A 12,934-nucleotide genomic window follows, 5' to 3' on the forward strand; every position below is an offset into this window, starting at 1 on the left:
ACCAGGTATCCTACCGGAATAGTGTAACAATGAGAGTACATTCTAATATGATTTTTATGCACAGATATTACATTTGCTATAGTTGATGAACTATTACTTAAAATGTGCATGCTTGTCATATGCGTCATGTTGTCTGATAAATGTAGATCGTATGTACCTCAGCTGGTACATGCATAAGTCATATGTACTCTGGGTCATGCATACAGTTTTCATATACTTGATGGTTTATATACCCTAGGACACTTATGTATTCAAGTCATCTAACTTTCGCATTTTCGCGGAGTAATCCTCTCGCGAAAATTTCATGAGCGAAACTAAGCTATCACAACGAAAGAGCGAAAACGCTAAATTAAATGGCTTTGTTCATTGATACCCACAATAAAATCGTCATATTAGAAATGCAGGTAACCTTTGTGTGTGGTTGGACTCATTGGGCAATTTCTGCTAAACTCATAGCTAATACGCCGACTGAGCAGCGTGGCAAAGCAAATTGAGATAACAAGTTCTTTTAGAAAAGCAGGCCTGTATTCCCTGATTGCAAATTGGAGCGGCTAATGTTAGGCGACTAGTTATGAGCATCTGGGGGTTTGGAGGGGCGGTATGAGCCCCCTCAACAGGTTTCTTTCATGTAGGACCTCAACCGGGCATCTCACGTAAAGTTTTAAAAGATTTTATCGGAAAGTATAAACATTTTTTCTATTATTTGAGATTTGTTTGTTTTAGGTGATGTGACTGCCAGGACGTTTTCAGATTAAAATAGGCTAAACTTGACCGCAGTTGAAACGCTCAGAAAAAAGACATCTTTTTTCTTTTGAGCGTTTCAACAAAGATCAATTTTGCTGATTTTATTTTAAGTTCATCCGAAGGTTTTTACGCTTTCGTTGTGCCATTGCCAAATGGATGTTTGGTAAAACTTGACCTTTTGCAAACCTTTATAAAAATCGTTAACAAAAATATTTTGCTGATCATGATAATAATGACGCCCAAGAACTATTTAAAGTTAACGTTTATCTCTATGGCTTGGAATAAAGTGATATTCTACAGCGATAAAACCCGTTCCCGTAGCAGTTGAGCAAATAATTGTTCGAGTTAATAATGTTTAGGTCGAGTTATCTAAAGCAGTTTATCATTGCGTGGGAACGGACCAAACAAATCCGTTTGAGTTAACCAAGTGTTCGTGATAAAATTTTACATTTTATGCGAGGGCAAATTCTCCGAGTTTGATTATACTTAGCCGCTAAAAATCCCTAAAAAGTGGGGCCGGCCAGCCGCCCCAGGGAATTTGTCTTGGCCTGTGGAAAAGCCAAGACAAATGAGGAAGATGATGATATTAGTTTAGTCACTGAATTTGTAACTGATGAGGATGAAAGTCTGGTAAGGAAAGTCATAAAATTGAATAATAATAATTGTAGTGATGAATTTTATTACCAACCAAAAACAATAATAACCTTGAGCCATGGCCACCCGTGCTATAAATACTTGAGATCTAATTCTGGTACCACATCAGTCACGGTGGCAGGGACCTAGACGTCATTGATAGTCCAAGAAACAAATAGCAGCAAGCGATCAAGTTGCATTGTCGATCTCGCTCACACATTTCTACCCGCGGTTCACAAATACAAACTAGTCCCAAATTGAAAAAATTTTTACTAGTGAACTGGACCTGAGGAATCTAATTATGTTTGTTCTACTGCATTTATTTTCACATCACTATATTTTCGCACTCATCAGATCCGCGAAATTAAGTTGCAGCGAAATTTTACTCTGTATGCTACTCACGAAACTAAATACTAGAGAAATATCAGTGCCCTAGGGTATATGTTTTTGTGTGTGCGCGAGTGTTATAATTGTTGTATAAACCATCACAGGTACAAAGCAATGAGTCCAACATTGAGCAACTAGATACAGAGAGGAGGTCTATCAAAGTTAGACTGTCTCAAGCTGAGAATGAAATACGGAAGCTGAAGGAGGAGGTAATTACGTATATCATGGCTTCTACGACTAACCATTTGAATTGTCGTGTTTCATAGAATTCCAGGAAGTGTATTATTTGTCATTTTATGGTTTTGCAGTTGTGTTTCCTACAGAAAGAGAAGACAATTTCTCTACTTAGCCTAGCAAGTCCTTACAATTCCTTATGGAAGGAGCCCATTACTGTTCTGTACATTTTTACTTCTTCATTTTATGCAGCATCACCATTAAAAATCAATTTGCAGAAAGGCTCAGTACACTACCAATAACTGTGCATCACCTTATGTCACTCAGAACTTGTTTTATGTGCAGACAGCAACCTGGAAAACTCAAGTGAGCAACCTGAAAGCTAGTAACTGCAGTCTCAGCACAGACCTCGAGATTGTCATGGAGAAGCTTCAAGAAGTGACTGATAAAAAGAATGCTGTTGAAAACAGCATGGAAAACCTTGTGGTGGGTGGATCATCTGCCTTGTCCGCATTGGCCTCGTTCAGATAGTTTTGAGAAATAGTTTTTAACCTAGCATTAGCATTATTTATTGTTTGAACATTATTTCTGTTGTGAATAATAATGAAGTATTTCAGGTGCAGTAGTTTAGGGCTTGGAAGAAAGAGATAATAAACTGAGTGTTTATAAATCATCATAGTACATCATAGGACTTAGAATTATCTTTGTATTTTAGCTGACAAAGGAGCATGAGAGCTATAAATCTGAGCAGATGCTCTCACAGCAGACGAAACTTATTGACTTTCTTCAGGAGAAGTATGAGGCACCCATTAAGAAAAAGAAGGTGAGTTGGAACTCTGCAGCAAGCGTTAATATTCTTCATCCTTAGTACTATTTGCTATCGTCGCAGGTTTGATCTGTAGCTCCTTTTTTTCTTGTGACCACTGCCAAGCTTTGACAAATGGAAACCATTAATTATGGAAAGGTATGGGAAGCTGGGAATGTACAACATTTCCCAGCAATGAAATTTAGCAGTACTTGTCACTTGGCTGTTTTGTGCTTGGGCTTGGTGAAAAATGCTATGCAAATTTATACATTATTTTGCAGTTATTTGCTCTGTAGTTTATCGGACAGTAGAAAGAAGGCAACTCTTAAACTGAGTAGGCGCGAGCAAAGCTGTATTACCTGATTGAACATTTCTCTGCCTGTTTATTGCATATAGATTGGTTGAGGTAGCTACTAAAATACTATGTTTATCGTACAAATACCTGAGGGAATTTTCTCTTATGATTTATTATCTTCACACAGACCGAGTATTGCGGTATATCATGGGGTTGTGATGCACTATTGTTGACTGCAGATTCTTTCTGAACAAACTTAGCAGAACTGTTAAATTTATTAGTTGGAGGCAAACAATACATGGTATTTTTTAGTTTGTGTTATAGTTTTGAGCTTGGTACCATCAGAATAATACAGTTTATATGATACCGTCTAAACATACTTTGAAGTTTTTATTAGCAAGGGCTCTGATATGAAAGACATTTACTGTGTAATCTAGCTGGTATGTCGACTGTTACAGTGGGGATCACAAGAGGTATCGTTCATACACTAGCACTGTCTACTGTCGCTTGCTATCGGTCAGCTTTTTCCTAATTCAACACATTAATCTAACAATTTCCTAAAGCGGTGAAAGCCTTGCTCATGTATTGATGAATTGTGGTGATACTTATCATGTCAGCATAGCAGTCGTTCTCCTTGAAGCAATGTTATTTTACCCATGACTACGCATTGTTATTGCAGAGCAATGCTAAAATGTTTCCAAAAAAGAGAGAAGGACAAAGGGATGAATTTTCACAGGCACTGGAAAGTGAGCGAAGTCGGAATCGTCGACTTCAAGATGAAGTTAAAGAGCTCAAGACTTCTCTATTTGAAACCAAAATTTCATGTAGGTAGATAAGAGTGACAAGAGAGTTCTGTCAATCATACAGTACTCACTAAATATTCCTGGTTACTGCTTGTCAATCATAGGGTACTTACTAAATACTTTTGGTTACTGCTTGTCAATTATACAGTACTCACTAAATACTCTTGGTTTCTGTCTGTCAATCATACAGTACTCACTAAATACTCCTGGTTTCTGTCTGTCAATCATACAGTACTCACTAAATACTCTTAGTTACTGTCTGTCAATCATGCAGTACTTGCTAAATACTCTTGGTTACTGCTTGTCAATCATACAGTACTCACTAAATACTCCTGGTTACTGCCTGTCAATCATACAGCACTCACTAAATACTTCTGGTTACTGCCTGTCAAGCATACAACACTCACTAAATACTCCTGGTTACTGCCTGTCAATCATACAGTACTCACTAAATACTCCTGGTTACTGCTTGTCAATCATACAGTACTCACCAAATACTCCTGGTTACTGCCTGTCAATCATACAGCACTCACTAAATACTCTTGGTTACTGCTTGTCAATGGCTTTTATTTTTGCAATACTCCAATTTCACTGACTTGTTGAATACTGTGGTTGGAAAAAGAGCTGTTATCCATCTATGGTTGTGTCTCGTTTTGTACGAATCTTGATCCAAAAATCAGTAGAAAAATACAATATTCTGATAAAATCTAATCAAGTTAGAAGCACTGTATGCATGGGTTGTTTAACTAATCAAGCTGGAGGCACTGTATGCATGGGTTGTTTAACTAATCAAGCTGGAGGCACTGTATGCATGGGTTGTTTAACTAATCAAGCTGGAAGCACTGTATGCATGGGTTGTTTAACTAATCAAGCTGGAAACACTGTATGCATGGGTTGTTTAACTAATCAAGCTGGAAGCACTGTATGCATGGGTTGTTTATGTTTAACTAACCAAGCTGGAAGCACTGTATGCATGGGTTGTTTAACTAATCAAGCTGGAAGCACTGTATGCATGGGTTGTTTAACTAATCAAGCTGGAAGCACTGTATGCATGGGTTGTTTAACTAATCAAGCTGGAAGCACTGTATGCATGGGTTGTTTAACTAATCAAGCTGGAAGCACTGTATGCATGGGTTGTTTATGTTTAACTAACCAAGCTGGAAGCACTGTATGCATGGGTTGTTTAACTAATCAAGCTGGAAGCACTGTATGCATGGGTTGTTTAACTAATCAAGCTGGAAGCACTGTATGCATGGGTTGTTTAACTAATCAAGCTGGAAGCACTGTATGCATGGGTTGTTTAACTAATCAAGCTGGAAGCACTGTATGCATGGGTTGTTTAACTAATCAAGCTGGAAGCACTGTATGCATGGGTTGTTTAACTAATCAAGCTGGAAGCACTGTATGCATGGGTTGTTTAACTAATCAAGCTGGAAGCACTGTATGCATGGGTTGTTTAACTAATCAAGCTGGAAGCACTGTATGCATGGGTTGTTTATGTTTAACTAACCAAGCTGGAAGCACTGTATGCATGGGTTGTTTAACTAATCAAGCTGGAAGCACTGTATGCATGGGTTGGAAGCACTGTATGCATGGGTTGTTTAACTAATCAAGCTGGAAGCACTGTATGCATGGGTTGGAAGCACTGTATGCATGGGTTGGAAGCACTGTATGCATGGGTTGGAAGCACTGTATGCATAGGTTGGAAGCACTGTATGCATGGGTTGGAAGCACTGTATGCATGGGTTGGAAGCACTGTATGCATAGGTTGGAAGCACTGTATGCATGGGCTGGAAGCACTGTATGCATGGGTTGGAAGCACTGTATGCATGGGTTGTTTGGGTTGTTTAACTAACATCAAACCTCAGTCTGTTCATCCAAACTCATTCAGTCGAGATAACCTTTTTTGGTTGAGCTAATTGCCTTCTGCCAAGCTAACCCATTTCTGCCATGCTAGTCTCTCTAAAGTTAGTCTGTCTAGCCAACTTGGTTCCGTCGAGGTTGACCTCATTCATTGTCAAGTTAGTCATATTCTGTCAGGTTAACATTATTCTGCTAAGCTAATCTCGCTCTGTATTGAAGCTGTTGGTTATGGCATTAACTGCGTGTTCTTGTTTGTTCTTGTAGCAAAAAAAGGCATGCGAGATCCCTCCAGCCATATTCAGTCATCACTTCACAGACCTGAGCCTGTTGGAGACTGTGGATCAGCTTCTGAGACTGCTGACTCTGTTTCTCTTTCTACCACCCAGTCCTCTCCTCCAAAGGTCTCTAAAGGAGCTGCTGGCAGTTCTAATAAGACAATGAAGCACAACATTCCGCACAGGTTAGTTTCAGATCCACCATCTTGCTGCTATAGTGCTAGTAATCCCGATGCTAACGTCTTTGAAATGTCAATGGTAAAGTACCTTTAGCAAAATTTATATATTATGCCTGTCTATTGGCGAGAAAGTATAACCATGTATGCAGATGTTACAATATCTACAGTTACGCTAAGAAATTCTAAAATATTTCTTAGGACATTACAACGCATTGAAGTTTCTACTGATTACAGGGTTATTATCTCATGATTCTGTCCATGACAAAATTTGTAGCCAGCCATCTATTGGATGTATTCCTATAGCCTCGTTATAAGAACTCTATGGAATGTGTGTATTATGTTTTTGTTAGTTTGATAGGAACACAATGTTAGTGCTAATAAAAAAAGAAAAAATGGAAACAGCTAAATGAGCTAGATATAGAATCAATCTTTTTATATACAATGTATTCTATTAAAGATTGTTTTTGATTGCGACTGGCCAGATATCTAGCATGAAAAGACTGAAGTGTTTCGTAGTCACATCAAGCTTTAATTACGTTTTGCTGTCTATTACAGGATGTCTGTCCGACATAATACGCGCGCCACCAAGTGTGCCGTATGTCAGAGTATCGTTATGTTTGGGCAGCAGGCTGCCAAGTGCCAGGAATGTCGCATAGTAACACATGAGCATTGTAAATCGGAGCTTCCTGCAACCTGTGGCCTTCCTTCTCAATTTATGCAGCTCTACTCCAATGTGATGAGGAAAGAGAATCTAAAGTCAGTTGGGGGAGTTCTTGAGGCCGACCTCAGACTGGTTGAGTTGGGTGGCTGGATGAAAGTCAGAGGGTAATATGAGCAGATCATTATACGTATTCTTGTTTGTTACCCATTTCCTAGTTTTTCAAAAATGATTCATAACCTGTTTGATGACCAGTTTTAACAATGGAAGCGCTCAGAGGTGAGCCAGAATGGCGGGCGCCTTTCAATCTGAAAATGTCTCTGAAGCGATCTTTCGTTTATAAGGCAGTTTTGTCAATGGCCGGTTGTCATTATCTTTCCATAAACATGATCAAAAGTCTGTGGCTCGATGAAGTAATTCTGCACCCCTGATTTCATACTCCCGATTCCGCCCAAGTGACCAATGGCTAATAAAACAGCCAAAATTGATGTTTTCCAAAGTTTCAATTTGAGGATAATTGACTATTCTTTTCATATTTCCTGTCAATTTACAGCTGAATACCTCATCTTTTCAATAGGATATTCTATTCAGTCACAAATGCATGTTAATTCAAGTCTTTAATGATGTCATGCACTTAATCTCCTTGAAAACTTGCCTATTCAATTGCAATATTCTATCCAACATAAAGTTAAACAAAAACATTAAACACTTTGTGTAACTTATTTATAATTAAAAAAATTTGTGTTTTTTTTCTAGGCAGCATTTGACATGTAGTTCACAATAAAACTCAGTTCAAAATGTTAAAAGTTTTAATCAATTTGAGAGGTCAGTAGAAACATTTTGGTATGTAACAATAAAAAAAATTAGAAGAACTCGCCCAATACGTACTCATTTAACTAAAAATTGAAGATTCCCTCTTTGCACTTAACCATCACTTGCTGTAAATTTAACTGCCAATCTAGACATGGAAAGTCAAAATCCTCAGCCTAACTAATTCAAAAGTCCAAGTATATTTGATAGTGTTCATGGCAAGCCATCTCCCACAACTACGTCACATTTGAGCCGTTTTGGAAAGAGAATCTAAACTACGGTGGTCTCGTGTGGCTGCTATTAACTGTTCGTTTTTGAGCTTTTAAGAGCTTGTAATCACATTTCCACATATTTGGCACCTACAACACAACAGAGTAAGACATGGTGAATCTTTTGATATCAAATAACTAATGTGAATTTTGTTGCAAGTCAACCTTTAAGGTATGCTATGACTGACACCCCTCCCTCCCCCGAACCCCCTCCCCACCCCGCTAAGGTAAAATGACACCCTTGTGATTCAGTCTTGTTACTCATATTTGATGAAATAAACAGCATAGATCACGAAGAGGCTCTGTAGTATTTCGGTTGACCTTCAAAGGTTGAAGGTTTGAGGGTTGACCCAACCTTCAAACGAACTGTAGGCACAAGCTGTTGTATCACTGTACACCTTGTTGTGTTTTCAAATTTTAGTATCCCTTTTCTATCATGACAAATTAATTTGATGGCAGCTTTTTGATAGTTGCCAATCACATCTTATCATACAAACATGTACATGTAAGCTGATTGGCTGCCTTTCAGAAATGCCTTAAGAGATCAATCATCCGGTTGGATAAAAAGGTTTGTGCTCATTGAGAGTCAACTACTCTCCATCTACTCTTCGGATGACACGTCCAAGATACCTCTATTCCAACTTGACCTTTGCCCCGAATATGACTCTGTCTGTCTCATCTCTGACATCAAGTAAGGTTTTTCTCATAGCATGACTTTGGCCTTATAATGCTATATAACTACTTTGTTGCAAATACTCCGCTCAGTGACAATTTTGTGTTGGTAGTTTTGCTATGAAAACAAACTTATAAGTTTTAAACATCACATTTTTTTGTAAATTTTTAAAGCTATCTATTGTGAAACTTTTAAAATTAAGCATGAAAAAGTGCTTGCAGAGTGAGTGTTGGACCAACATCTTTACAGCTAGTGATTTTCCTGGAATGTTTGGTGTCACTTTAGAAAAAAAGTTAGCAATGATATATGCAGGACCTTATCACCAAGATGGTCGTTATACTGAGGAGTCTTACAACTCGTGCTGTTTATTCTTTAGTCCAGCGGAGTTGCATGTGAGTGCAGAAGACCTCCCCTACATTATAAAACTGGAACAGAGCTCAGTCAGGGGCAGCAAGCTCCTTTACCTTCTCACCGCTAACTTCTCAGAAAAAGAAAAGTGGGACTCGACTTTAGAGGCGATTATAAAGTGTGGAAATATGGCTGATGTTAATCATAGGGAAAATGTATGCAGACTTACAACTTGTGGTATACGTGTATAAGTTAGTTTTAGTGACTGTTGGTTTAGGATCTGAGGATAAAATCAGTATAGTGCAAACACGCTCGGTTTTCCCTATTTGTAGAAGTTGCTAGGCAACCGGTTGCTACAGTTGGCCGGACAGGCCCTCTTAGATGTCAACTGTACCACTCTGTTGGGAGAGAATGATATTTTACTGCTAGGCGCTGAGGAAGGATTGTATGCCTGTCAGCTGTCCTACACATCTGCCCCATTGATTAAAGTTGAAGGCATCTCTTCAGTTTACCAGATATCCAGGCTCTGCTCACCCGATAGCTTACTCATGATAACTGGTGAGTCTAGGTGCTTGCTGCAAAGTCATCGAGAAAAAACTTTCGTGGCTTTGATGAGAATTCGACCTTTTTGACAACTCTTGGCAAGTGTATATGCTACAGTGCTTTTGTAGACCAGTTGAAAGCACTGAATATTACCCATCTTGCTTTGACCGTTTCATACAATTTTATATTGCTGGCAACATCTATATAAATATTAAATATAAAAAAAAATTACTCTTAAATTGTTGGCAGGCCATGACAAGTGGTTGAAGATCACTTCCTATTCCACGTTATTGAACAAGTTGTCAAACCAGCAAAATGCCATCAGCGGTACAGTTGCCATTACAACAGAGGATTTGGGCAGGATAAAGAACTGCAACATGTTTACAGTTGGTGAAGCTGCCGGAAGATGCTTTGTTGTAGCTGCCATGGAAAACTCAGTCGCTGTTCTTAGCTATTCCAGCTCGCAGTGTCAATTCAGTGTCATACAGGTGCTGTTTAGATGCCTAGTCTTACTGAGCATTTGCTCTGTCAACTAATCCATTGTTCTCAAATTGATATGAAAAACAAAGATTATCAAGAAATTGGACATTTTGTGCTCCAGCATGATAAAAGATTTCTCATCTATATCATGGCATTCTGAGTTTCACTTCAAAAACTCAGTAATGCTTTTTTCAATTTTTTTTTGTAAAACCCTTTATCAGTAAATTATACATTTATACAAATTCTCTTTTTTTGTGAGTGTTGCAGGCATGAAATGTCAAGAAGTGTTTTTACAAGAGGTGTTTTTTTACAGGAAGTCCAAGTAAATGAACCATGTTCATGTGTCTGCTATACGCCAGACTTTGTGCTATTGGGAATGGACACTGTCTACAAGCTCACTATAAAGAATGGTTGTATTCGATCTTTTTTGGCAAGTGGTGTTAAAGAGGACACCAGCTACCACTCATTTCCTATAGACATACTTAGTCTAGCAGCAGACGATTCTCGCGAAGGCAGTTATCTCTGTTGTTTTACAGGTTGGTGTTAACTTATAATGTTAACATATAACTGACAACATAGTTAACTCTGATCTCAAGAAACTGTAAGACTTCTATTTTTCAACCCTTCCATTATAGTAGCGTTTTATTAGAGTTCAAATAAAAGGTAGTTCCCTTATCTTTGACTAGCTTGTCAAAATTTTGGGAAGATAAATTTAACCCTTTTACGGGCGAAGCAATGCTAATGCCGCCTATATTTTACATTCTCCTTCGGCGGATCGGAATCAATGCCGTCGGCCTCAGCATTTTCGCTAAACCGTTTTTCATGAAGTATCAGACCGAGCTGAATAAGGAACTACTTTGATTATAAAATATTAGCATGGTACTGTTATTAATTATTTCAATGGTGTCGTTTTCAAAGTTTTAAAGAAAAAACCGTAAAGGTTTGGAGTTAGAAAATGGACATAACGTTTTTGACTTTTAAAGACGGTTTTAAAGTTAGAATATGCCATAACAATGGCTGCTATTACGTCGTGTGGTGTTCCTAAAGAGTATTCTCATCATTTATCAAAACACAGGTAGGATTGTAACACACATTATGGACGAATCTGAAAACAATGGATATAATTTAGACCTTAGATACTTCGAATAAGAGTGTAGTTCTCATGATTTTGACGATCGATCTTCTCAATTACGCGGTCACTAAAATCATGGTAACCGCTACAACAACAATGAAAAAATTATTAGTTATTGATGTAACCAAGTTATAATTAGTGCAATTATGTGGGCAATTTTTACTGATCACTTTTTATTATGGATCTGTGAAGATCAAAGAATGTCTAAGTGACGGGCGAGTAGAGTTGGCTAATTAAAGAGTGACGCTGTATTTTTCAACCCTTCTTCCATAGTGGCGTTCTATTAGATGCGGCGTTCAAATAGAGGTGGCATTCAAATAGAGGTTTTACGGTATTTGGAGAGAAAATATGACGATGTCAAAATATCGTCATAATCTCCCACAAAATCTCCACACATCACATCAAATTACATCAGTTGTTCATGGCACATTGAATATTCTCTGGTCTGGTTATGACTATGGTAGTGACTAAAAGCAAAAATCCTTCGCAGAATTTCTGCAGTTTTGATGTTTTGTCTGTTCTGTTTTTGCCCTTATCCAAGAGCCATTTCAGTGCACCCTCAGGATACCATTACCCTGACATATGATTTTTTTCACCTTCTGGAGTGGAACATGATGATTTTTTTTACCTCACTATACGAATTCAAATTTGGCAGTCAATTACGCAATAAGTGACCTTATTGCGTACATCAAAAGAACAAAGACACCGAAATGCTGTTCACCAAAAATATTTTCACAACGCCTGAAAGAGACACGATGACCGACTTCTATCAGTTCAGCATTTCTTGTGTGTAAAATGGTAATATTTTCCCTTTAAAACCAGAAGCAAAGTTGGAGTTCCGATTCCTTTAAACAAAAGGTCAGCGGTCAGACAACTTTCCTTAACCTGCTAACAAAAATCACATCATTACCAAAACAGTATCGTTGGGCTTTCTTGCCGAAATAGTTTGAAAAAGGTTTTAAACAGGTTCGCTAAAGGTTATAGTGAACGCAGAACCAGAAACTGATAGGTGATAAATTTTCAGTGATAAAAAGTTAAAATTCAGTAAACTAGTTAAAAATACATACTAAAACTTAGCTTTAAGTGTGTGTTTAGTAAGCTAAACTTAAAGTGAATCTAGAGTTTATGTTATATGTGCATCTATCTTGAAGGTAAGAACTCTTAACGGTATGTACTGCACATAGCGCATGGTAACGTTACATTTTAGTGCAGATCATCACCAATGAATACACTAAATATACATAAGTTACTTTAGGTAACTATAGTTACTAAGGTTAATATACTATTTTGTTAATAATTTTTAATATGTACAGTACTTGTATAAAATTTTGATGATTTTCACTGGGGGTTGTTTGCATTATATAATTACTACGGTTTTTATACCCCTACATACGATTTTTTTCACCATATGATGCCAACCTTGGAACGAATTAAAATCTTATCCGGAGGGTGCACTGTATTACTTCGGAGAGACCTTGGAAGTCTGAAATTACACTTGGGGATTTTGTCTTGATGTTATAGATGTTGGAGTCTTTGTGAACTCCCGTGGAGAGAGGAGTGGTTTGAATGATATACAATGGTCAGGATTACCACTTTCATTTGGTAAGTGATTTTAACATGAACAAAGAAAAACTGTGATCCCGTTGAAATACCTGGATGATATTCTTTTTGGCTTTATGATACACAGATCCGCAGAGCTTTCTTATTACTAGAAAGGCGTTAATACTTTATCGCTCTATATACATGGTTTAGTCTCAATCATTTGGTCATTCATAAGTACTTCCGCGACGCCTAAATGAGAAGAATGTTTTATAAACACTTCTATTGGAGAATACATGACTACTGTCTACCATTACCCTTATA

General features: G+C 37.8%; 1 protein-coding gene across 2 annotated transcripts in view; it reads left to right on the top strand.

Moving 5' to 3' along the window:
- LOC137389674 (citron rho-interacting kinase-like) overlaps positions 1-12,934 on the top strand; it is a 59,146-nt gene that overhangs the window by 41,221 nt on the left and 4,991 nt on the right. The window contains exons 17-29 of one of the 2 annotated variants that reach the window (XM_068075750.1): positions 1,869-1,973; positions 2,284-2,424; positions 2,654-2,761; positions 3,497-3,511; positions 3,718-3,862; positions 5,969-6,164; positions 6,714-6,983; positions 8,425-8,586; positions 8,945-9,131; positions 9,249-9,474; positions 9,709-9,947; positions 10,253-10,475; positions 12,593-12,673. In XM_068075750.1, coding sequence (XP_067931851.1) covers positions 1,869-1,973; positions 2,284-2,424; positions 2,654-2,761; positions 3,497-3,511; positions 3,718-3,862; positions 5,969-6,164; positions 6,714-6,983; positions 8,425-8,586; positions 8,945-9,131; positions 9,249-9,474; positions 9,709-9,947; positions 10,253-10,475; positions 12,593-12,673 — 2,098 coding nt within the window. The remainder of the gene's footprint in view (positions 1-1,868; positions 1,974-2,283; positions 2,425-2,653; positions 2,762-3,496; positions 3,512-3,717; positions 3,863-5,968; positions 6,165-6,713; positions 6,984-8,424; positions 8,587-8,944; positions 9,132-9,248; positions 9,475-9,708; positions 9,948-10,252; positions 10,476-12,592; positions 12,674-12,934) is intronic. The other variant, XM_068075749.1, reaches the window with a different exon arrangement.

Source organism: Watersipora subatra, chromosome 3 (genome assembly GCF_963576615.1).
Source record: "Watersipora subatra chromosome 3, tzWatSuba1.1, whole genome shotgun sequence".
Taxonomy (NCBI): Eukaryota; Metazoa; Bryozoa; class Gymnolaemata; order Cheilostomatida; family Watersiporidae; genus Watersipora; species Watersipora subatra.